Below are 23,540 nucleotides of genomic sequence, written 5' to 3'. Positions count from 1 at the left end.
AGCTGCCTCAGATCCATCTCTGGAGGTCCTGGGCTTTTTAAGGAGGGGCCACGTGCCTTGTGCAGGTCAAGTGGGATGGTAAGTTCTGGCATCAGGAAGTCTACCCTGGGGCCTTCAGAATCTCATCCCCTTTGTCTTGCAGAAAATCCATCATTTCTGGGAAATAATTCTAAAGGTCAATAGATTAGTTAAGTGAGAGGATTATAACAAAACATGTAGGGGTCAGTAGAATTTGTTCATGGAGCCAGTTACATATGTGTGTGTGTATATATATGTGTGTGTCTTTTTAATTAACAATTTTGAGGGTCAGTTACATACAACATGGCCCTTTACCTCTAGATACTTCAGCCTGCCTTTCCTCAGGACAGTGATATTTTACAAAACAACAGTCAAGTCAGTATCATAAATTTACATACAAATATTACTTTACCATCTATATTTCAGTTTTGCCAGTTGACCCAATGATGTCCTTGATAGCATTTTCCTCTCTAGTACAGGATCCAGTATAGAGTCAGTGTACTTGGATGTCTCCTTAACCTCCTTTAATCTGGGATATTTCCACAGTATGCCTTTGTCTTTTAATGATATTGACATTTTTTTTTTTTTTTTTTTTTTTTTGAGACAGAGTCTCGCTTTGTTGCCCAGGCTAGAGTGAGTGCCGTGGCGTCAGCCTAGCTCACAGCAACCTCAAACTCCTGGGCTCGAGTGATCCTTCTGCCTCAGCCTCCCGGGTAGCTGGGACTACAGGCATGCGCCACCATACCCGGCTAATTTTTTATATATATATATATCAGTTGGCCAATTAATTTCTTTCTATTTATAGTAGAGACGGGGTCTCGCTCTTGCTCAGGCTGGTTTTGAACTCCTGACCTTGAGCAATCCGCCCGCCTCGGCCTCTCAAGAGCTAGGATTACAGGCGTGAGCCACAGCGCCCGGCCGATATTGACATTTTTAATGAATACAGAACCCCTCACACATTTTTACAATAAAAATTTTCTCATTTTGCATTGCTCTGATGTTTCCTCTTGATTGGATTAAGGATATGTATTCTCAGCCAGAAAACTATATAGGTGGTGATGTGAGAGCATCACATCTGGAGGCATAGGATAACCATCTGATGCTCAATAGTGACATTAATTTTGATTACCTGGTCCAGGTGTTGCTCAATTTTTATACTGTGTAATTCCTGAGGAATTTTGTTCTCTTTCAGTTACTAAGTTTGTAAGAGACACTTTAAATACATGAAAATGTGCTGTTGCTCACAAAAGTTTCTCCCTAGATATAGCCTCCATTAATGATTTTTGCCTAATCTAATCTTTACTATAATGGTTTCTACATAATGATTTTCCAACTCTAGACCATCTTCCCTATTTATTAGTCAGCCTTCAGCAATCTACTGTAAGAGCCTGAGCCTCACTTCTTCCATTTATTTATTTATTGCACAGACTTAAGAATTGCTATTTTTGTGTTTTCTAAATGCTAGGAAAAAAATTTTGTTTCCTAATACTAGGAAAAAAAAATTAAAAATTTTAAAAAAATAATAAAAAAATAAAAATTAAAAGAATTGCTATTTTTCAATGGTTTATAATTTATGACTGTACTTAATTAGTTTGGTACTCAGATTGTCCTAGGCTTAGTGAGTGGGAGCCCCTTCAAACTGGCTCCTCTGATATTGAACATGATCCCATTATCTGTTATAAGTACTTCTGGCATAACAAGATATTTCAGATATACTGACTCTGTCCCAACCTTGAAATCAGCCATTTCTTTCAGTAGTCCTGGTTCCTTTTAATGCAGAATAGTGTTAGAAACCAAGATCTGGGCTCTGATGTGCTCATGCAGATTGTGGTGATGGATTCATAGGCATAGGCATATCTCAAACTTATCAAATTGTACCCTTTAAAGATGTGCAATTTATTATATGTCAATACAATACCTTCATAGAGCCATTTCACAAAAAGAGGGTAATGGAGGAAATAACATATTTTTAAAAGGCATTAAAATAAAAGCAAAATTAAAATAGAATGTTCAGGGATAACACTTAGATAATAAAGCTACAAAGAAAATCAGTAATTGCAATAAAATTCATGAAAACGGTTACTTTTAGGGAGGAAGGAGTTGGCTATGATTGAGACCAGGGACATAAAGAGCTACTGGAGTAGTTGGTAAGGTTTTATTTTTAGATCTGGATGGTAGATACCAGAGTATTCTCTTTATAATAATTTGTTATGTTGTACATTTGTTTTATGCAGTTTTCTATATCTTACAGGTTTGTTACATTTTACAATTAAAAGGGTATAAAAATAAATGAGTGTTGTACATGTTCATGATGATTTTTACATTACCATTTATTAGCAATTAAAGTTATTACTGCAAGGAGGGCAGACCCATTAATCTAACATATTTCATTGTATAAAATTAAAATATAGTGTTAAGGGATAAATTCTGAAGTGCATTCAGATAATGACTTAACTTGTTAATGAGCAGTGGATATAAATTTAAATTAGCACATTAATCTTTCTTAATATATTAACCTTTTTGGTATCTTTACAAGACCCAATCTTATAAGATCAAGGCAAACATTTATTTCAGTTTTAGAATTCCCATTTGGTTCTTTGTAATGGTTTTTATTTCTCTGATATTTCTCATCTTTTTATTAAGTAGAGCAGATTTTCCTTTATGTTTTTAAGCAGAGTTATAATTGCTCCTTCAAAAACCTTCATCTGCTAATTTCAATATGGGGGTCATTTCAGTCAGTCCCTGTTAACTCTCTTTTTCTTAGAAATGAGTCACATTTTTATGTTTCTTTGTATGTTGAATAATGTTTTCTTATATTTTGGACATTGTAAATGTTGTGTTATGGGGATTATGGATTCTGTTATATTCTTCCAAAAAATGTTGTTGTTTTTGTTGTTGTTGATGGCAGTGGGGTGGTGTTGCTTTAAGCAGGCGATTAACTTGGCCTCAAACTGCAAACTCTGTCTGGGGCAGCTGCTTAATCTGAATTCAGTTTTTTTTCTTTAACTAGACTGCTTGGTGTCTGTTCTGTACATGTGTAGTGCAGAGCTCAGCCAGACATGTGGGCAGAATTTATATGCGGTATTTAGGACTCTCTCTTCCTGGCTCTCTCCTATTCAGCAATCTCCTTTTACTTTCTAGCAGCTATAGTTGCCCCAAATACTGTCCTCTGGTTTTTCAGGCCAGAAAGACTGGAGTTTTCTACTTCTACCAGAGTTTTAGTTCCCCTGCATGGTGCTGACTGGGCCTGCCCTCAGGCTTAAAATCATTTTAAAAAACTGGACCTAGGCCGGGCGCTGTGGCTCACGCCTGTAATCCTAGCTCTTGGGAGGCCGAGGCGGGCGGATTGCTCAAGGTCAGGAGTTCAAAACCAGCCTGAGCAAGAGCGAGACCCCGTCTCTACTATAAATAGAAAGAAATTAATTGGCCAACTGATATATATATAAAAAAAAAAATTAGCCGGGCATGGTGGCACATGCCTGTAGTCCCAGCTACTCGGGAGGCTGAGGCAGAAGGATCACTCAAGCCCAGGAGTTTGAGGTTGCTGTGAGCTAGGCTGACGCCACGGCACTCACTCTAGCCTGGACAACAAAGCGAGACTCTGTCTCAAAAAAAAAAAAAAAAAAAAAAAAACTGGACCTCATGCTGTCACTTCATTCCGTATGTCACCTTCCCTCCAGCATCTCCCTGCTTTTGGTCACTTTTCAATGCATTCAATAGGCTTTTTTATTTATTTATTTTTTAAATGTTGTCCAGAGATTATACTTTTTATTTAGATGCAGATCAGTTTGATAGGTGCTTACTTGGTCATTACAGAAGTGGACTGAATGTTTATTTCTTTAAACAAATAATAATATGAAGGTGTTAAGAAATTCCTTCTATGGGTGAGTAAAACAATAATATAGAAAAACACTTTAACTATTTTAAAATAATATATTTGAACCTCTTTTTTATTATTTAGGAATAAATCTAATGAAGCTGATGACTATCAAAAAGAACTTAGAAAACTGAAGTTCGAATCCATTATTTCTGAGTCACGGTATATATTGCAAATTTTTAACAATTGAATTTGAAACCATATTTAAATAATATTTTATTTAAAATTACTTTGCTTTTCTTATTTTCTTATTGTTTACATGTACAACACCTAATTCAAGCTTATAATGTCTTGCAATTGTTTATTGCTTTTGCCTTTGCCTAGATGGGAAAATTTTAATATCACGGAACTACCCATTTCCTTAACATCTTTAATTTTTTAAGTCACAGTTACTAACTATAATTTCAAATGAGCTTTTTGTATATCTTTGATAAATATAAAATATAATATCCAATGAACATTGGTGGGGTTTTATCCTATTCATTTTTAGGCATACTAGACTGCTTAAAGAAAAAGAAGACTCTTTAATGACTTGTCAACAAATATATAAAACTTTACAGGAAGAGCTAACTAAAAAAGAAAAGCAAGAAGAAGACATAAAAAGAAAAATTAACCTTACAGAAAATGAACTAAAGATAACCAAAACTCTTCTGAATCAGACAAAGGAAGAGATTTTAACACTGAAAAATGAAAGGTGAGATCAGGAATAGTTTTTTACAAAAATATTTTGTTTAAGTGAATATTCCATTTATATGTGAAGCATCGATATTCTGCATATTATAATAACAGTGAAATTATAGGATTAAAGATGTATTTCTTCTACAAGGTCATTGCATCCCACCACCTCATTTTGCATGTGATGAAACTGAAGCACAAGCTGGTTAAAGGACTTGCTAAAAGTCACACAGTTAGAGAAAGTAGGAAAGGAACCCAAGTTGCATTTGGTGTCAAGTTTTTATTGAAAAAAATTAGATCATGTGTGATAATTGTACTACTAAATTTCACCTGGGTCAGTGATTAGTGAATTCTGTCATTTTTCAATAGAAAAATGTCCTTTTATATCATTTTTCTCTTTTAATGGCTCCTACTTTTCCCTTGTTCTCATCTGTTGGCATATCTCATTGAGGGCTTATCACAAGTAAAGACACATCCTTAGGTGGTATCAAGGATACTAGGAAGCATATTGGTCCAGCCTTCCAAAATATTTTTGTTCAGTTAATAAGGTTAATCTTTAACCTTATCTGTAATTAACATTTCAACCCTGCTTTCTTTCTTTTTGTTTTCATTGTCTACTATATCTTTGCTCATTCTTTTTGAATCATTTTGCTTTAAATGCATATCTAGCATATAGCACAGATTTGGGGTTTTTTGTTTTGTTAGTTTTAGAAATCTGAGAGTCTTTCATATAAGAGATTATTCTACTTACATTTATTGATGTAATTACTATATTCTGCAAGAATACAAGGTCCATTAGGGCAAAAATTTTTGTTTTGTATTATTTTCTGTATACAGAAGGCACATGATAGACTATTTGTTTTTCATTCTTCCTATCATTTTTATCTTTTAGTTAATTTTTATTTTATTAATTCTTTATGAATATAATTTAGAAGATTTAAAATCTTTTTTTAGTGCTCTATACAGGCAAATATTTGCTAAGGAAGAGTCTTGGAGCCAGCCCAAGGGAGTGAGTAACAGTTAGCTTAGAATTGGGTTCATTGTCTCAGCACTCTTTCTTACCAACAGGGTGTGCTGGGCATCTCATCCAGGTTAGCAGGAGGTCTGTGTAGTCACAGGGAAACAAGGCTTTTCTCTGATCCTTCCCAGGATGGTTTTCCATTTACTGCTCTTTGATGCGAATAAGATGAACAACCGCAGAGCTGATTGCTACCCACCCACCAGTTCTTCTTTATCTGGCAACACTAATAACTTGCTTCTTACAAAGATGGTGTACGTGCATGACTCTTCATTCCATTCTACCTCCTCTGCCATTTCATGATTATGTAGTTATTCAGCCTTAGCATATTAGAAGTAACAATTTTATAACCAAGAAAAATTACAAGAGTCTGACTTCCTAATGAAAAAAGGAATAACAGCTGAAAAATGGAGCATACATAAACAAAGAAAAAAACCATATATGCAGACATATAAAGTCAGAAAAGTTAAAACCAGTTATATATTCTATATAAAAGGCACCAAGTCATACATATTCAAAAAGATACCATGAAGTAGATAAATTTGTTTTAAGTCTTTGGTTTAGAACTTCGGTTATCCGTGTAAGTCCTATGTTATCTAGGATACACCATTTCCAATGATGCCAAATTAATTAGGTTTAACTGTTTACTCAGATGAATGCTTTCTCCTTCACTGTAGTCATTAAGAAGTTCCTGTCTTTGTTCAAATGTTTCCAGAACTCTTCTCTGGGGATTGGCTTAAGTATACATGTTTTAGGTTATCATCAGGATGATGGATCTTTATTCTTTAGGAATACATTTGATATTTGAAACAAACTCACATAGGTCCAGTGAAAGAAAGCCTAGTGAATATGATTGGAAATCAATCTGGGAAATACCATTTAGGATCAAAAATAAAACATTTTCTTTTTTCCCTATGCTTAATAAATTATCTCTGGCTGTATTTTGAGAAAGGAATTTTTATGAATATTTTGAGGAGTAGTAATATCAATAGATAAATATAGAGCTTTCTTGGAGGATTGCTGTGAAATAGGACAGTCACTTGGATGTATGTGTTTTGCCATGTTTTAAAAAGTATTATGATTATAATCTTATGTTTGTTATAAGTATTGAATGAGAAGGACATTTTCTATCACCTTTCAGAGAATAGTGACATTACTAAACTACCTGCTATTCTCCTTTTCCCTTCTTTATTTTGCTTGTGTCCTTGCCCTTGTTCTTTCTTTGCTTTCTATGCTTTAATCCACCCAGAATCAAACATGATATTGCTTAGTCATTTGGTGGCACTAAGTTTACTGACGTGTCTATCACATAATAAAAATAAAAATGTACTTGTGGACCAGTAAGTTATCATATAATTATAAAGGTTACTCCTAGACATAAGCATTGCACTTTTTCTTTGTTCTATGCTCTTCTCAGATTTTGCTGCCTTGTTCTCTAACTGTATCCCCAGGGTCTGGAATATGTATCTACTCGATAAATATTTGTTGAGTGAGTGAATGAATGAATCATTTGCTTTGGGTAATTCAAGCCACTCAGTGAAGTATGTGTTGAGCATTTATTATGTACCAGGTACTTCGTACCCTGGGGATACAACAGTGAATCTGAAACATCCCTTTCCTCATGAAGCTTATATTCTAATGGGAGAAACAAACAGTAGAGAACTAGAATAATTATAGATTATATGACAAGAATAATTATAGATTATGATAATTGGTATAGAATAAGTGAAGGGGGATTGTAGTAGAGGCTGATAGAAGGGGTGCCTGCTTTGGATAGGGTTGTCATGAAAGTGACTTCTAAGATAATATATAAAGGAAGACAAGAAGTTAACCAGGCCAAGAGCCAGGGAAGAGCTTTACAAGCAAAGAACAAGCTTTGAGTTCTAGGAATTGACAGGAGGGCAGTATGACTGGTGTGAGTGAAGCAGGCAGGGGCCAGATCATGCAGGACATCACAGGCCTTTGGGAATTTGGGTGTTATTTTCAGTGCAACAAAAAGAAAACATTGAAGGAATTTAAGCAGAGAAATGACACTAGAAGGATCATTCTGGCAGCTGGATGGAGAAGATATTGTCAAAGGGGGTAAGTCAGGACATTTGCTGTTTTGATAAAGGATTTTGTATATAGTCAAACCTAAGAGAAATTAGGAAAATAAGAATCTCCAGGCTCCCACCTCTTGCTAGTTTCTCTTGGGTTATTTAAGTGTCTGTATTAAGTGGACGGTAGTAAAAGAGCCAGAGCCTACTCCCTGGTAAGCCTAAGAGTTAAAGACACCCTGAAGAACAAATGACCTTTGGGGAAGCTTTTGACATTAGTATTCAAACTTGCTTTGGAATGTTCTTCTTTTAGCTCCAGGGTAACCTGTTATTTTGCACCTTTCCTATCTCTGTTTTGATACTTTCTACTTCTCTCCTGACAATAGACATTCCCTAAAATTGACACTTGAACTTGACTTTCCTCTGGTCACTTTCTCTCCTTCAGTAATCTGACCCTTTCTCACAGCTGAGTGTGTTTGCTCTTGAACTTTGATTTGAAACACCAATGGGACCTTAGTCTACATAGAGGTTTCCTTAAGCAGTTAGAAATGTGAAAGTCCCTCCAAAAGAAGAAGCGAGTCTCAGGACGCTTTTAATATAGAGATGCTTGATGATACCCGTGGAGATTCTGATTCAATAGGTCTCAGTCGTGCCTGGAAATGCTACACAGCAAAGTTCCAAACAACTGCCCTGGAAGTAGTAAAAAATTATTAAGTATGAAATGTCCTATTTCCTTAAATGCTAAGTTTGACAGTTGATATCTCTGACATTTCACTTTGACACTTCTTGTTTTATGTTTATTGTGAAGGTACATCCTCAATCTTGCAAATGCATGTTTTGGCTTGTGATTATCTTTCACATTTTTTAAGAGCAATTTTTTGAAATCATGGATAAGTCAAAAATTCATGTTATTTTCTGATATGAGTGCCATCATGGAACCAATGAAGTATAGACAGCTCAAAATATCAACGAAGTGTTTGGGAAGGATGTGGCTAATGAACACATAGTACATTGATGGTTTGAGAAGTTCTATTCTGGTGATTTCAATCTTGAAAATGAGCCATATAAGTGACCTGAGACCAATGTGGATAATGATGAGCTGAAAGCTGTATTGGAAGTGCATCCATTTCAACCTACATATGAATTAGCAGCAAGGTTTGATGTTACTAATATCCAACAATATTGGATCATTTGAAACAAATTAGTAAGGTAAAGAAGCTGGACAGATAGGTTCACATGAATTAAATGAGCAGCAGAAGAGAAATAGTCTTGAAGCTTGCTTTTCTTTGCTATCACAACATAAAGGCGAACCATTTCTACACCATATTGTTACTGTGATGAAAAATGGGTTCTTTTTTACAGTCACAAGTGTTCAGTACAATGGTTGGGTAAAGACAAAGTGCTGAAACACAATCCAAAACTGAATATTCATCCAAAAAAGCTAATGGTATCTGGTGGTCCAGTGCTGGTATTATCCACTACAGCTTCATGAAACCTGGTCAGTCAATTATAGCAGATGGCTACTGCAACCACTTCGATGAAATGATGAGATGCTTGGGATTAAGCAGCAGAGATTGGCCAATAGAAACAGGACTTGCAAGACAGCATTCAACCACATGTCACACGAACAACACTGCTCAAACTACAGCAGCTGGACTTGGAAACTCTCTCTCATCCACCATATTCACCAGACCTTGCACCAATTGGCTACCAGTTCTTCCAGGGTCTGGACCACTTCTTGCAAGGAAAAATATTTAATTCTCAGCAAGCTGTGGAAAATGCCTTTAGTGATTTCATCGTCACTTGCTCTCTGGGATTCTTCACTGTTGGCATAAACAAGGAACCGTTAAGATGGCAAAACTGTGTCGATTGTTTAAGCACATACTATGATTAATTGTACTGTTTCTTGGTTGAGGTATAATAAACTACACTTTTGATTTGAAATTGAAAATTTCATATTTAATACAACCCACCAAGCCACCAGATGTGCTCACCAAAGACCAGAGCCTAACTCACTCCCAGTGACTGTGTGTGCTTTTATAAATCCAGGCAGTCTTAGATACATATTGCCCCTCCTCCCAGAGCCCTGTGGACAGCAGAGCCCTTGCTGAAGTCATAAAATATGCAATTTATAGGCTATGTAGTTTCAGAAGAGGAGAAAAAGATGTAAAAAGCCAGAACTGACCCTAGGGAGAAAAAAAATACTGGCAGAACTCCTAAATTTGGAGCAGGAAGGGAGTTAAATGACTAGGAAATCATTCATCCTTTAGTACAAACCTATTTAATTACGCATTGCTTTCTTCCTCACACTCAGCCGAGGAAGCACTAGTTAGAAGAGCCTTCAATGAAAGGAAGAGAACTAGGTATTTTGGAATTATGGAATTCTGCAGGTGGAGATGATCTGGCCATCTGGTCACAGAAATATTGGGACTGATAAGAGGGGCCTCATTTGTGGATGGGGAGGAATGCAGCAAGGCATAGGGATGGTGCCAGAGAAAAGTATGTTTTTTTTAATTCTGCGTAAAGACAGCTCTCAGCTCCCATCCTCTTGAGATACACAAGGTCTCTGTGGCCAGAGCCAGAACTCCACCCAGAACTGTGAATGTTTGACATCATTTCAGACATACTATGGGTTAAATAGTGCTCTGGAGGCTGGCACGGTCACCTAATTGCATTTTTATGGGAAACTATTTCTATGGTTAAGATATGTTCTAAATCTCCTATAACAAACTTACAAATATATTTTATAAGGACATATGTGTTTAAGCTTGAAGACTGCCTACATATAGCACTTGGAGTAATTCACTTATGCACTGGCAAGTGGCCTACAACCATATAGTCGGAGCATATAGTATTTATGATAGCTCTCATACCCTCTGCATTCTCAAATGCTGTATTTTTCCTATCTTGGTAAATTCCAAGAAAAAATGTAGAAAAATACTTAACTTTGATCTATTTTCCCATAACATGATGGGAATAGTGGAGAGCATTGTTAGAGGAAAAGCTTAGTTGTAATTAAAGTTAGGTGCAAGTTGCTTATGTGTAAATTATTCTGAGTGAAATAATATATGTCTGTATCTGTTTGTCTGTGTCTCATTTATCTATCTTATAGTTTACTTAATTGCTCCCTGTTCCTCACTGCCATCTGCATTACATTAAATTTTTTTTTTTTTGGTCTTCTGCTTCATCTGTCATTTTTTAAAATTGAAAGCTATGACCCCTCACCCCAGAGGAATACACACAAAATCTAGCAAATTATTTCAGGAGTTCATGGAGTTACTGTTTTCTAATACATGGCAGGACCTTGTGATTTAACATACCTGCTTTATTGTTTTTTCTCTCTTCCTCCTTCTGTCTCATCCCTCCCTCTCTCCCTTTTGCCAGAAGAAGGGGTTATGTAAGGGTTTTTCTTACATAAGTTTGCTATCCCTCCTTACCAAGCCTTGTGTCCATAGGTCTGCACCCAGACAGAAGGGACACTTCTTCTAACTCACCATCCCTGAGGGGAAGCCATTTTTCAAATTTGCATAAAAGTACTGGCTAGCAGAGATATGGCCCTCTCCTGTGAAGCAGGTATCATTTTCCACATTTTATGTATGAGGATACTAGGGTTAACCGAGGCTAAATTTCTTGCCCAAGGTCACACAATTGGCAAAAACAGAAATTGAGCTGTGTTGTGTCTGACCTTATAACTCATGTTCCCTTCCCTACAGTTTGCACAATTCTCTCAGTATTTGTCTTGAAGGGCTGAGTTTTGTCAGCTTCTCTCAGTGTGACTTCTCTTTCTCAACCATGTTGTAACACCAAGTCTTCAGGGGACTCAGCCCTGCAGAAAGCAATGTCCCTTTTGTGTTCCCCCTCCCATCCTCTCAATTTCTTGCCCACCCTCACCCTCTCAGGATTCTTTTATTCACTCAATAAATATGAGATGGTGTCCTCTGCTTTCTAGTGCCTTGGCAAACTCAGAAGTATGCTCTATCTTTAGATTGAAAATAGAATAAAAACATTTCACAACCACATTCTAAAAGAAGAGAAGCTTGGTGTTTAGTTACTTCAGTGAGGCTTGTCATATTTTCATAAGGGCTAGAAGCAATGAGACGTGATTAGATATGTCTAGTATTAGATTAAAAGAAGGATTCAGAAGCAATGCAAGAGTTGTGTTATCTTGTGGTAGTGTGGCTTAATATAAAAAAAAAAATGGACTTTAGAGTTCGGCAAACATAGATTTAAATCCCAACTTGACCAGTGTCAAGCTTGGGCAATTTAACCACTTTAAGGCTTCTTATCTTTATCTGTAAAATGGGCATATTAATAATAGCTATCTTCTGTGAATATTAAAGCATCTAGTATTATACCCGGTAGACTGTAGATGCTGGGAAAGTATTAGTTTCCTCTCTTTCTTTAGGTTGCTAACCCCTTAAAGTATCATATATTATTAATATTTATACTCTGCACTGGCCATGTTTAATTAAATATCTGTTGAATTCAATATTATTTGCTTTACTTATGCAATTGTAAAGATTAACCCTTGGAGTGATTCAATTTGGATACTATGCCATTAGTTTAAAACATTATGAAATGAAGTATTCTAAGTAATATTGTAAAATAATAAAACTTCTCAGGTTTTTTTCCCAAGACTCACCTTTTTCTCTGATTTCCTATCCATCAACAGCTCTTAGAACAAGAGGCTTGCCAAACTTCTTATGATATCACACACTTATTGCTTTTAATGGAGGCAGGAATTGTGGCAAAATCAAAATTATCTCTTTGATTGACAATGTGAAGACGTCTCTAAAAGAACAACTTGTGAAACAGAATACAAAGCTGTCATTTTGGCATTATGGTTTGACATTTATTTGCAGTTATGTTTTTAACTACAATTAAGGGAATCTAAATTTGCATGTATATAAGAAATTAGATTCTTATTTTCTTTTTGGTCTAAGAATGTAATAGTTAAATTTTTAAAAGTAAATACTCTTAATTGCTGGTAGGTCCTAATTTGCCTATTGGGCCAATTCCAAAAATGTTATTTTTAAAAAATATTTGATGAAATTGCAAGGTGGGCTATCACAGATAGCCACACCTCCTTCTGAGATATACAAAACAAAGGCAGCATGACATAGTGCAGAGAGCCCTGGCTGGGCATAAGCTTGAGCTAGTTTTGTCACTTGTGAATCATATCACCTTAGATAGTCACTTACCACTCAGGTTTTCATTTCTTCTAAAAATGAGGGACTTGTATTAACATATTTCTAAAGCATGACAAGAAAGAACTACTGTATCCCCATAGATTAAAATAGTTCCTGACACACAGTAGACACCTAATAAAAATTTGCTGAATGAATGGATGGGAATTAATTTAATTCCAATAGAACAATTGATCATAAGATTTAAAACTGGGAAAGTCCAGTTTTTCTCTCAGGACCAGAAAGCTTCTGACTTATCAAAAATCAGACCTGGGAGTACAGTGTGAATTCCTGGATTCTAGTGATAATATTCTTTATTAAATTCTTAGTAAAATTCAAATTTAGGACCTAAATCTATGTTGTTTGCTGTAATTCTAAAGCATCAGCATCTCTAGAACTTGTTCTGAAGGGGAAGCTGAATAGCTAAACAGCTACACATTTTCAGCTTTTTATAACATGGAAAAATATGAACTATGCCTTTATCATTAGGCTTTTATTTCTCATAATTTATGTAGATTTCTAGCAAAAAGTTTCCCTAGAGTCAGAATTGGTCCTTTATAATTTCTTTCAACACAAGATTGCTTCGTCAATGTCTTAAGATGGTTTTGTAATCTTTTTTTTTTTTTTTTTTTTTTTTGAGACAGAGTCTCACTTTGTTGCCCAGGCTAGAGTGAGTGCCGTGGCATCAGCCTGGCTCACAGCAACCTCAATCTCCGGGGCTCAGCGATCCTACTGCCTCAGCCTCCCGAGTAGCTGGGACTACAGGCATGCCCGGCTAATTTTTTGTATATATATTTTTAGTTGGTCAATTAATTTATTTCTATTTTTGGTAGAGATGGGGTCTCGCTAAGGCTGGTTTCGAACTCCTGACCTTGAGCAATCCGCCCGCCTCGGCCTCCCAAAGTGCTAGGATTACAGGCGTGAGCCACCACGCCCGGCCGGTTTTGTAATCTTGAACAATGTGCAAACCCTTCCATGGGTGTACTGTATAAGTGTGGTTTTTATTTTTGGAATCAGGATTATCTTTTTCAGGCATATAATCACCTCTGTATACATTACACACGCCCATTCCATTCTAATCAAGGACAATGAGTGCTTATAGCATCATGTATAATTATTCTTTCTGCCTATGCCTTTAAAGAGTCTCACTGAAGATTTCTCAGAGTCAGGAACAGAGGCTCAGCAAGGAATCAAAGAAGTATAAGAGTCTTTCTCATTCCTGTAACAATAATATTTAAGCAAAATTACCATCACAGATGCAAATTCATATTTGTATAACAATTTACTCGAGACACCTTATACTTTGTGTAAATGTCATAAAGAGCTTCATAATTTCTTAAAAACTCAGTGAATAATCATCACTTAACATTATTTGAACCCTAGCCTACTATATTTTAGCTGCTATAATCTGCTAGACTTTTAAAGTTTTTGTTATATAATAAAAGGATGCATATAACAGGGGCACCTTGTACTGGTTGCATCAGAGGAATGCATATGGAAATGATTCTCCTTTTCATAGTATCAGAATTATAAGTATCTCCAGGGAGACTGAAATTCAAGCACCTCAAATATTCAGTACTATCTACTTTATAGTACAGGTAACTTCAAATGTATTCACAGGCACCATCTGGAAATGCTCATTGGAATTTTATAAACAGTAAGAAGACCTCTTTTCAAACAGGAAACCTACTTTAAGAAATTAAGTGGATCAAATTGCCAGGACTCCACTATCTGGCCACTTCTAACAAGCACATGGCCAGCCACATTCATTCTGTGATCCTGGCATTTGGAAAATCAAGTGAAGTGCTACTTTATTTCCATTGATGGCTGCTCCTTATCTTGATTAAGTTTACCTTATAAGAGTCTAAGTTACATCTGAGGTTATATAATATCACTTAAAGGTAGACCATTGTATTAGTTTCCTATTGCTGCTATAATAAATGACTACAAACTTAGTGGCTTTAAAAAACACATATTTATAATCTTAATAATTCTGGAGATCATAAATTGAAATGAGTCTTAAGAGACTAAAATCAAGGTGTCAGCAAGGTTGGTTCCCTCTGGAGACTCTAGAGAACACATTCCTTACCTCTTTGAGATTTTACAGGTTGTCAGCATTCCTTAGTTCCTGGCCTCATGAATCCAGTCTCTTCTTTCATTGTCACATCACCTTCCCCTCTTGCCTCCCTCTTTTTTTTTTTTTTTTTTTTTGAGACAAAGCCTTACTCTGTTGCCCGGGCCTGAGTGTTGTGGCATCAGCCTAGCTCACAGCAACCTCAAACTCCTGGGCCAAAGTGATCCTCCTACCTCAGCCTCCCGAGTAGCTGGGACTTCAGGCATGTACCACCGTGCCTGGCTAATTTTTTTTCTATATATTTTTAGATGTCCAACTAATTTCCCTTGCCTCCCTCTTGTAAGTGCCATACTAATTACACTTAGGGTCCATATAGATAATCCAAAATAATCTCCTCATCTCAAAATCCTTAACTTAATCACCTGTACAAAGTCCCATTTTGCCATATAAGGAAATATATTTGCAGCTTCAGACATGGACATCTTTGGAGGCAATTATTCAGCCTATCACAGCTGTGCTAAGTTAAAGATGTCTATTATCAGCTCTATAGCTACCACTAAAATAAAACTAAACAAAGAGTTATAGCTAATAAGCCAACAAAGGAGATAAAATTGAATCATAAGAAGTGCAAAATCCAAAAGAAGGCAGAAATAGAAGGTAAAGAAAACAAAGAACAGATGGGATGAATGGGGAACAAATGACAAGATGATATATTTAAGCCTAACCATGTCAACAATTAAATTAAATGTAAATTATCTAAACATTTCAATTAAAAGGCAGAGATTATCAGCTTATATAAGAAAGTAAGATCCAGATATATGCTGCCTACAGGAAACATTAATACTTTAAGTATAAAGGCACATTAGGTTAAAAATAAAAGAATGAAAAAAGATATATCATGCTGGCTCTAATAGAAAAAGAAAAGCTAGAAATGGGCCTGTTAATATTAGACAAAATAGATTTCAGAACAAAAATATTACCAAGAATAAAGAAACTCATTTCATAAAGATAAATGAGTCAATTTGTCAGGAGGGCAGAATAATCATAAATGTTTATGTATCTAATAACAGAGCTTAAAAATATGTGAAGCAAAAACTAGTAGCATTGCAAGGAAAAGTAGACAAATTCACAATTATATTTAGAGATTTCAACAGCCCTCTCTTAATATTTGATAAAACAGATAGATGGAAAAATCGGTTAGGCTATAGAAAACTTAAACATTGTAATCAATCAACTTAACCTAATTGACATTTATACAACATTCTGCACAACAATGGCAGAATACACATTTTCCCCCCATGGTTATACAGATTATTCACCAAGATTGACCACATAATTGGGACATGAAACAAAGCCAAAGAAATTTCGAAGGATTCAAATCATACAAAGTGCTATATGTTCTCAGATCACAGTGTAATTAACTTAGAAATCAAACACAGAAAAGTATCTGGACACTCTCCTAGATATTTGTAAACTCTATAACACAATTCTAAATAAAAATAAAATATCAAAAGGGAAATTAGAAAGTATTTTGAACTAAAGGAAAACTAAAACATCAAAATTTATAGGATGTCATTAATAAACTGAGCAGCAAATTTGTAGTACCAAATATCTATGTGATTTCAATCAAAATCTCAGCAATCACAGTCAAAATCCTAGCAGACTTTTTTAGAAAATAACAAGCTAATTATAAAATTTATATCTACTAACAAATGCAAAGGAACTAGAATAACCAGAACAACTTTGAGAAAAAAACTTTTAATAGTCAAAAGAGCAACATCATTACCTGACTTCAGGACTTATTATAAAGCTACAAATAATTCAGACAGTATGATAGTAGGATCAAGATAAACAAAAAGATCAATGGAACCGAATAGAGAATCCAGAAATAGACAAACATATACATGGTCAATTGATTTTCTATGTGGGTTGTTGAGAAAACATGATTGAGGAATTAGTGAAATGTGGCTCATAAGATCATTATTTTATTGTATAACCCAATATTACTATATTAAAGACAGAAGCAGGAGTTTGCAGGGTTTTGCCCTAAAAGAATGTATGGGCTCAATGATTCACTTATTAGAGGCTGCTATCATGGGAGAGCTCTCAAATCTCCGGTGGGGAGGTTTTCTAGGAAGGCTTCCCAGTATCTCAAAATCTGTGAGCTTCCCTGTGTCTTGAAAGACAAGACAAGGCAAATATGGCCCACAGGATGGGAGCTGGAGACAATGAGTGCACTTTGCCCAGAGAAATGCCCCGGTGGTTATAAACAACCTGTTTTGTTAGAGATGGGCTTCCTGCTCTCTCCTGTCTGTCTACCTTAAGTCCGCCATAACTAATCAAAGAAATATTGAGTCACTATACCTCTTTTGTTATACCTTTGTTAATTGACAACTACCTCTTTAGAAGTTAGCCCCTGAAAGACTTTGTACCTGTTTGTTCACCCAGATAGATTAGAAGCCCCTTGAGAGGACTTTTGACCCTAACCCACTACCTGTATCCCCTAGCAACTGCATTCCCTGATATGCAAATATGTTACCCTGACAACTGGTAATTGATGTCTGTGATTATAAAAACTTTATGAGGCCAGGCGCTATGGCTCACGCCTGTAATCCTAGCATTCTGGGAGGCCGAGATGGGTGGATTGCTGGAGGTCAGGAGTTCGAAATCAGCCTGAGCAAGAGTGAGAACCCCGTCTTTACGATAAATAGAAAGAAATTAATTGGCCAACTAATATATATATATATAAAAAAAATTAGCTGGGCCTGGTGGCACATGCCTGTAGTCCCAGCTACTCGGGAGGCTGAGGCAGCAGGATTCCTTGAGCCCAGGAGTTTGAGGTTGCTGTGAGCTAGGCTGATGCCATGGCACTCACTCCAGCCTGTTCAACAAAGCGAGACTCTCTCTCAAAAAAAAATAAATAAATAAAAACCTTATGAATCTAACCATATTGCTGGTGTTGATGGAGATATGACAGTCCCCTAGGAACTTCCCGATGTGTTATATCTGATCTCTCTCTCTCTCTCTCTCTCTCTCTCTCTCTCTCTCTATATATATATATATATATATATATATATATATATATATATATTATAAACTATACCTTAGTCTCTGTGTATTATTTTATTTCTCTCAGCTGCCTATTAATTTCCTTATCCTCTGTGGTGACCCCTATCTTAGGGACTTGGCTCCGTGGGGAGAAGCAGCTGATCTCCTCACAGGCCTGCCTCAACTACTCTCGCCCCGCAGTAGGTGCCAAAGTAATTCATTGCAGAAAGAATAGTTTGGATTTTTTAACTAATAGTACTGGAACAATTGGTATCCATATACAAAAAAATGAACTATGATTCATACTTTGAAATATAGGCAAAAATTAACTCAGAATATGTCATAGATCTAAATATCAAGCCTAAAATCATAAAGCCTCTAGAAGAAAATATAGGAGAAAAATCTTTGTGACCTTGGGTTAGGCAAAGATTTCTTAGATTCAACACCAAAAGCACAATCTATTTTGAAAAACTGATAAATTATGACTTCATCAAAATTAAAATTGTGTTCCTTTGTTCTTCAAAAGACACTGATGAGATCATGAAAAGACTGAAATGTTATATTTACAAAGGATATATGTAATAAAGTACTTGTTTCCAGAATATATAAAGGACTTTAGAAACTCAGTTATATGAACATAAACATTCTAATAAAAATCAACAAAAGATTTGAATAGACACTTTACCAGAAAATAGATAGCCAGTAAGCACATCAAAAGATGTTTAATATCATTACTCATTAGGGGAATGCAAATTAAAACTGCAATGAAATACATACTTTTAGGATATCTAAAATCAAAAAGCCTGAAAATATAAAGTGTTGGCAAAGATATGGAGGAACTGGAGCTCTGATACCTTGCTAATGGGAATGTAAGATGGTACTTCTTTGGAAAACTGTGAAGTTTCTTAAAAAGTTAAATATATACCTACCTTGTTACTCAGTCATTTGATTCCTACATATATACCCAAGAGACATGAAAGCATACATCCCTACAAAAACTTGTATGCAGATATTGATAGCAACTTTATTTGTAATAGCCAAAATCTGTGCAACATCCTAATGTTCATCAACAGGTGAATGGATGAAAAATTATAGTATATCCATCCATTTCTGTATTGGCAAAATTTAAAAATATTATAGTACATGTGTACAATGGAATACTACACAGAAATAAAAATGAATGAACTATCCATGTAACTTAAAACATTCTTAGCCCTTTAATATATTGAAATAAAAAATGAATGAACTATTGATGCAAGGTACAAACAACATGGATGAATCTAAAATTAATTATACTGAGTAAAAGATGACAGACCATAAAAAGAATATGCTGTATGATTTTATATATAGATATACTCTGAAAATGCAAACTAATCTATAGTGACAGAAACTAAACCATTGATTGCCTGGAGGTGAGACAGGATAGGAGTGGTGGATTACAAAGGAGCACCTCCCACCACCACCAACATCTTTTACAGACCCAAAGGAAGTTGAAAAAGTTGCTTGTTTCCCATCAGGGCAACATCTGTAATGGTCCCTTCAGATGTGACCAAGCTAGATAATGAAAAAGAAGCACATCTCAGAGAAGAAAGGTAGCAGCTATGGCAAAAACTGGACTGAGAACTTACTTCCAGGAGAAAGTACCATAGTCCAAGCAAGGAATGTTTCCCACCTTCAGGGTAGACTTATGGTATTTCAGAGTTGTGATGGAATCCACTGGTGCCAGTCAGATGACTTCTAGTGCACCTCCCAGTGATAGGACTATACTTCCTACACCTGACTACTCTCATACTTGGCCATTGGACTTGTTCTTGCCATTGAAATGGGAGAGAAGTGATAGACAACAATTCTAAGCAGAAGCTTTAAATATCCTATGTTTTGGCAATTTTTCTCTTCTGTCTGCCACAAAAACAGCATTCCCACAAAAGAGTTGCAACCTGGGATACATCCTGGAATGAAACATGTGGTGTAGAGCAGCAAGTGACACATAATATGCACAAAAAAAATAAACTTTGGTATTGTAAAGCACTGAGATTGCAGATCTAAATTTGAGATGTAAAAATAAAATAGAACAGTCAGAGGAGAGTTGGGTACATAAGTCAGATAATCAGAGAACAGATCTGAACTAGAGATAAAATTTGGGAGTTGTCAGCAGCTAGATTGCATTAGAGGAACATGAGTTTGCAAAGGAGACAAGATCAGTCAGATATTTGGAAGAAAGCCACAAGTAAATGTTTTAATGTAATCCCATGTCTGCTGTCCTCATTCTTTATTCCTTTTGCTTCACTTCCTTTTCTCCAGCCTAGAGACTGCTCTGCACGCATGAGAACCTGGTGAGTCTGCCTTGCACTTTAAAAGATTAATCTCCATTTCACATTTGCTGGGTTTTGAGAACAATTTGGACAGTGGCTCTGCCTTCTTAATTCATTTCTATATCAAACGATACAAGTGAATGACACTGTCTTATCCATAGAGGACAGTAAACCCCACCATGCAGGAGAAAGATCTACTACTCACCTGCCCATTTCTTCACCTTGGTTTTTACCTTGAATTCTCTCTCCTTCACATACCCATTCTTCTCTATTCTCAGGCTTTATCAGTAATTGTTTTTAGAAATATTGAGTAGATACATAGAAGGTTTATATAGGTATAAAGAACTACAATACAATGAACTTCTGTGTATCACCTACTCAGTTTAGGAAAAATAACCTTACCATTAGCTTTGAACATCCTTTCTGCTTCTCCCCAATTCCATCCCATTCTCTCCTTCCTCAGAGATAACCACCAGCCTGCATTTTGTGACTCTCAGCAAACTAGGAATAGAAGGAAACTTCCTCAAACTGATAAAGAACATCTGCAGAAACCTACAGAGAACCTGTTGTGCCCTTACTTCTCTTTATAATTTTATCAAGTATGTTTGTATTCCAAAAAGTATTAGATTTTACATGTATTTTATCATCATAGAAATAAAATCACACTGTATGTATTATTCTGTGATTTGTTCTTTGTGCTCAATATTTTGTTCCTGGGATTTGTTCATGAAGTTGCATGTCGCTGAGGATTATTCATTTTTTAATCTGTATTGTGTTCTAAGGAATACCACAATTTGTTTATCCATTCTGTTTTAGCTTTATTCCATAAGTTTTTATATGTAACAATTTCATTATTGTTCAGTTCTAAATGTACTTAAATACCAATTGTGATTTTTTAATTTGTACCATGAGTTATTCATAAATACATTTTTAATAATCTTCAAATATATGGAGATATTTTATTTATCTTTTGTTACTGACATTTCTTTGTTTTCACAGAATTCAGATTATAGTAGTGCTGTTCTCAGTGGTCCCCAACATTTTTGGCACCAGGGACAGGTGTGAAGGAAGACAATTTTAATTTTTCCATGGCTGACGAGGTGGAGTGTGGAGGGATAGGAGGGTGTTGGTGGAGCTCTGTGGCCTGGTCCTGATATTGGTCCATGGCCCAGGGGTTGGGGACTGTTAGGGACAGATGCAGGTTGGCAGCACCAACCACAGGAAAAGAGGAGGAGGGCAAAAATGAGGAGGCTAGTGAGCATCTAGAACCAAACCCGCAACAGCAGGAACTTGAGGTTAGGGACTTTTCCTGGCCAGGAGCATATGTAGCGACTAGGATCTCATGTCCAAAGGTAACCTTTTCACCATTAACATACATTAATTAGCACAGTAAAAATCACTCCCATCAGTGCCACAACAGTTTACAAATGTCATGGCAACCCCTGGAAATTACCCTATAAGAATAAAATTCGGGAGGGCCCTCAGCTCTATGAACTTTCCACCCTTTTCCCAGAGAAATAATGAATATTCCATTCATCATTTAGCATATCATAAGCTGTAGACATAAAAGTAGAAGTGTGGTAAGACCCCAGTGTCTTCTGCCCTCACAGAGGCAAACCCATTTCCCCTCAGGAAATGTACTTCCACTTTCTATCCTGTGCTGAAAAGCCTGAAATAAAAGCCGCTTGTGTGGGAAGTGTTAAGCGTCTGTCATCTCTCTGTCCCACTGGCCCTGCTTGCGATTTTTCCAAGCAAGGAGCCAAAGGACCAGGACAACACCCCTCAGAAATGAACCCTGTTGGGACCACAGATGTCAATCATGTATGTGACTTAAAATGTATGTTTAAAATTACAACAAATTTTTAGTTGCCACATTAAAAGACTAAAAATAAACAGGTAAAATCAAATTTAATAATATATTTTATTTAACCCATATATCCAATATATTATCATTTAAATATGTAAACATCTTAAACTTTATCACAAGTATTTTAGATTTTTTTTGTACTAAATTTTCAAATCTGGTACGTATTTTGCACTTACAGCACATCTGCAGCCTTGGGGCCACATGTGGCCGTCTGGATCCTTGAGTGCGGCCTTTTGACTGAATCAAATTTTTAAAAAGATTTGTTCTGTGAAGTTTGGATTCAGTGAAGGGGCTGCACTTGGGGATCCAGAGGGCCACAGCGGCTGCCGGTTCCCCACCCCTGGACTAGACACATTTTAAATGCTCAATAGCTATGTGACACTAGTGGCTACCATATTGAACAATGCAGGTTTTAGTATAAACTGTATGAAGTTTGCTGAAACTTACTAGTAAGTGGTCAATTCCATATGAGCTGGAAAATAATTATGTATTTTCCCACTAATTTTGTACAAGGTTCTATATATGAATCTTAAATCTATCTATATGAAGCTTAAATTAAATCTTCTATGTATTTGCTGAATTATTTCTCTGCTTGACCCTGTGTTGCTATATTATACAACTACAAGAGATCATTTACATAACAATCTGGAGTTATGCAGTTTATACTTCCATTGTCTCATGTGGTGGTCCTGGATTGACTTACCTGTAACTGAGGGAGCTATGAGGTATTCTACAACTGTGGTATGGATTTGACAATTTCTCCTTATAGTTATATCAAGTATTGATTTATATATTTTGAGGCTATTTTATTTGATAGGTATATTTACGTTTAGAATATTCTGAATAAATTAAACCCATTAGCATTAGCAGCTCTGAATAATGACTTTTGTCTTAAAGTCTACTTTGCTGATATTAACATAGTTACACACTTCCTTTTCTTTAACATATCCCTGTTATATCTTTTCCAAATTTTTCCCTTTAATCTTTCCATGTCCTTATGTTTTAGGACTGTCTCTTATAAAAGGCATATAACTAGAGTTTGTTTGTTTGTCGGTTGGTTGGTTGGTATCAAGTCTGTTTCTCTCTTAACTTATGAGTTTAGTTTATTTACCATTATTGTGATTATTACTTATGCTTTCTATTTCTCACTCTTTTTCTACTTTGTTTTCTCCTTTGGGTCTTTTTGCAGGGAGCATTGTTGGACATCAGTTTGTTTCTTTAGTGCATTTTTTTTCACCAATAGCATATTTTATTTCTATTATTTTGGTGGTTACTCTTGAAATTTTACCATGCATACTTAGTAAAGTCTAAAATTAATATCTTAAACTCCTTTCAAATAATGAAAGGAACAAATAACACTTGAGCTCTGATAGCTCTGATACCCTCCTGACATAATCCTACATTTTTGTCCAATGTTCTAGTTCTTTCT

The 23,540-nt window shown here is 35.8% G+C and overlaps 1 protein-coding gene across 1 annotated transcript in view; it reads left to right on the top strand.

Annotated features, from left to right (window-relative positions):
* LEKR1 (leucine, glutamate and lysine rich 1) overlaps positions 1–23,540 on the top strand; it is a 185,005-nt gene that overhangs the window by 128,254 nt on the left and 33,211 nt on the right. Inside the window, exons 8-9 of the mRNA XM_076004425.1 lie at positions 3,980–4,057; positions 4,386–4,589. Of these exons, the coding sequence (XP_075860540.1) occupies positions 3,980–4,057; positions 4,386–4,589 (282 nt within the window). The remainder of the gene's footprint in view (positions 1–3,979; positions 4,058–4,385; positions 4,590–23,540) is intronic.

This window comes from Microcebus murinus, chromosome 1 (assembly GCF_040939455.1).
Source record: "Microcebus murinus isolate Inina chromosome 1, M.murinus_Inina_mat1.0, whole genome shotgun sequence".
NCBI classification, from domain to species: domain Eukaryota; kingdom Metazoa; phylum Chordata; class Mammalia; order Primates; family Cheirogaleidae; genus Microcebus; species Microcebus murinus.
Note: the sequence above shows the minus strand (reverse complement) of the source record. Positions and strands in the feature narration are given on the sequence as shown.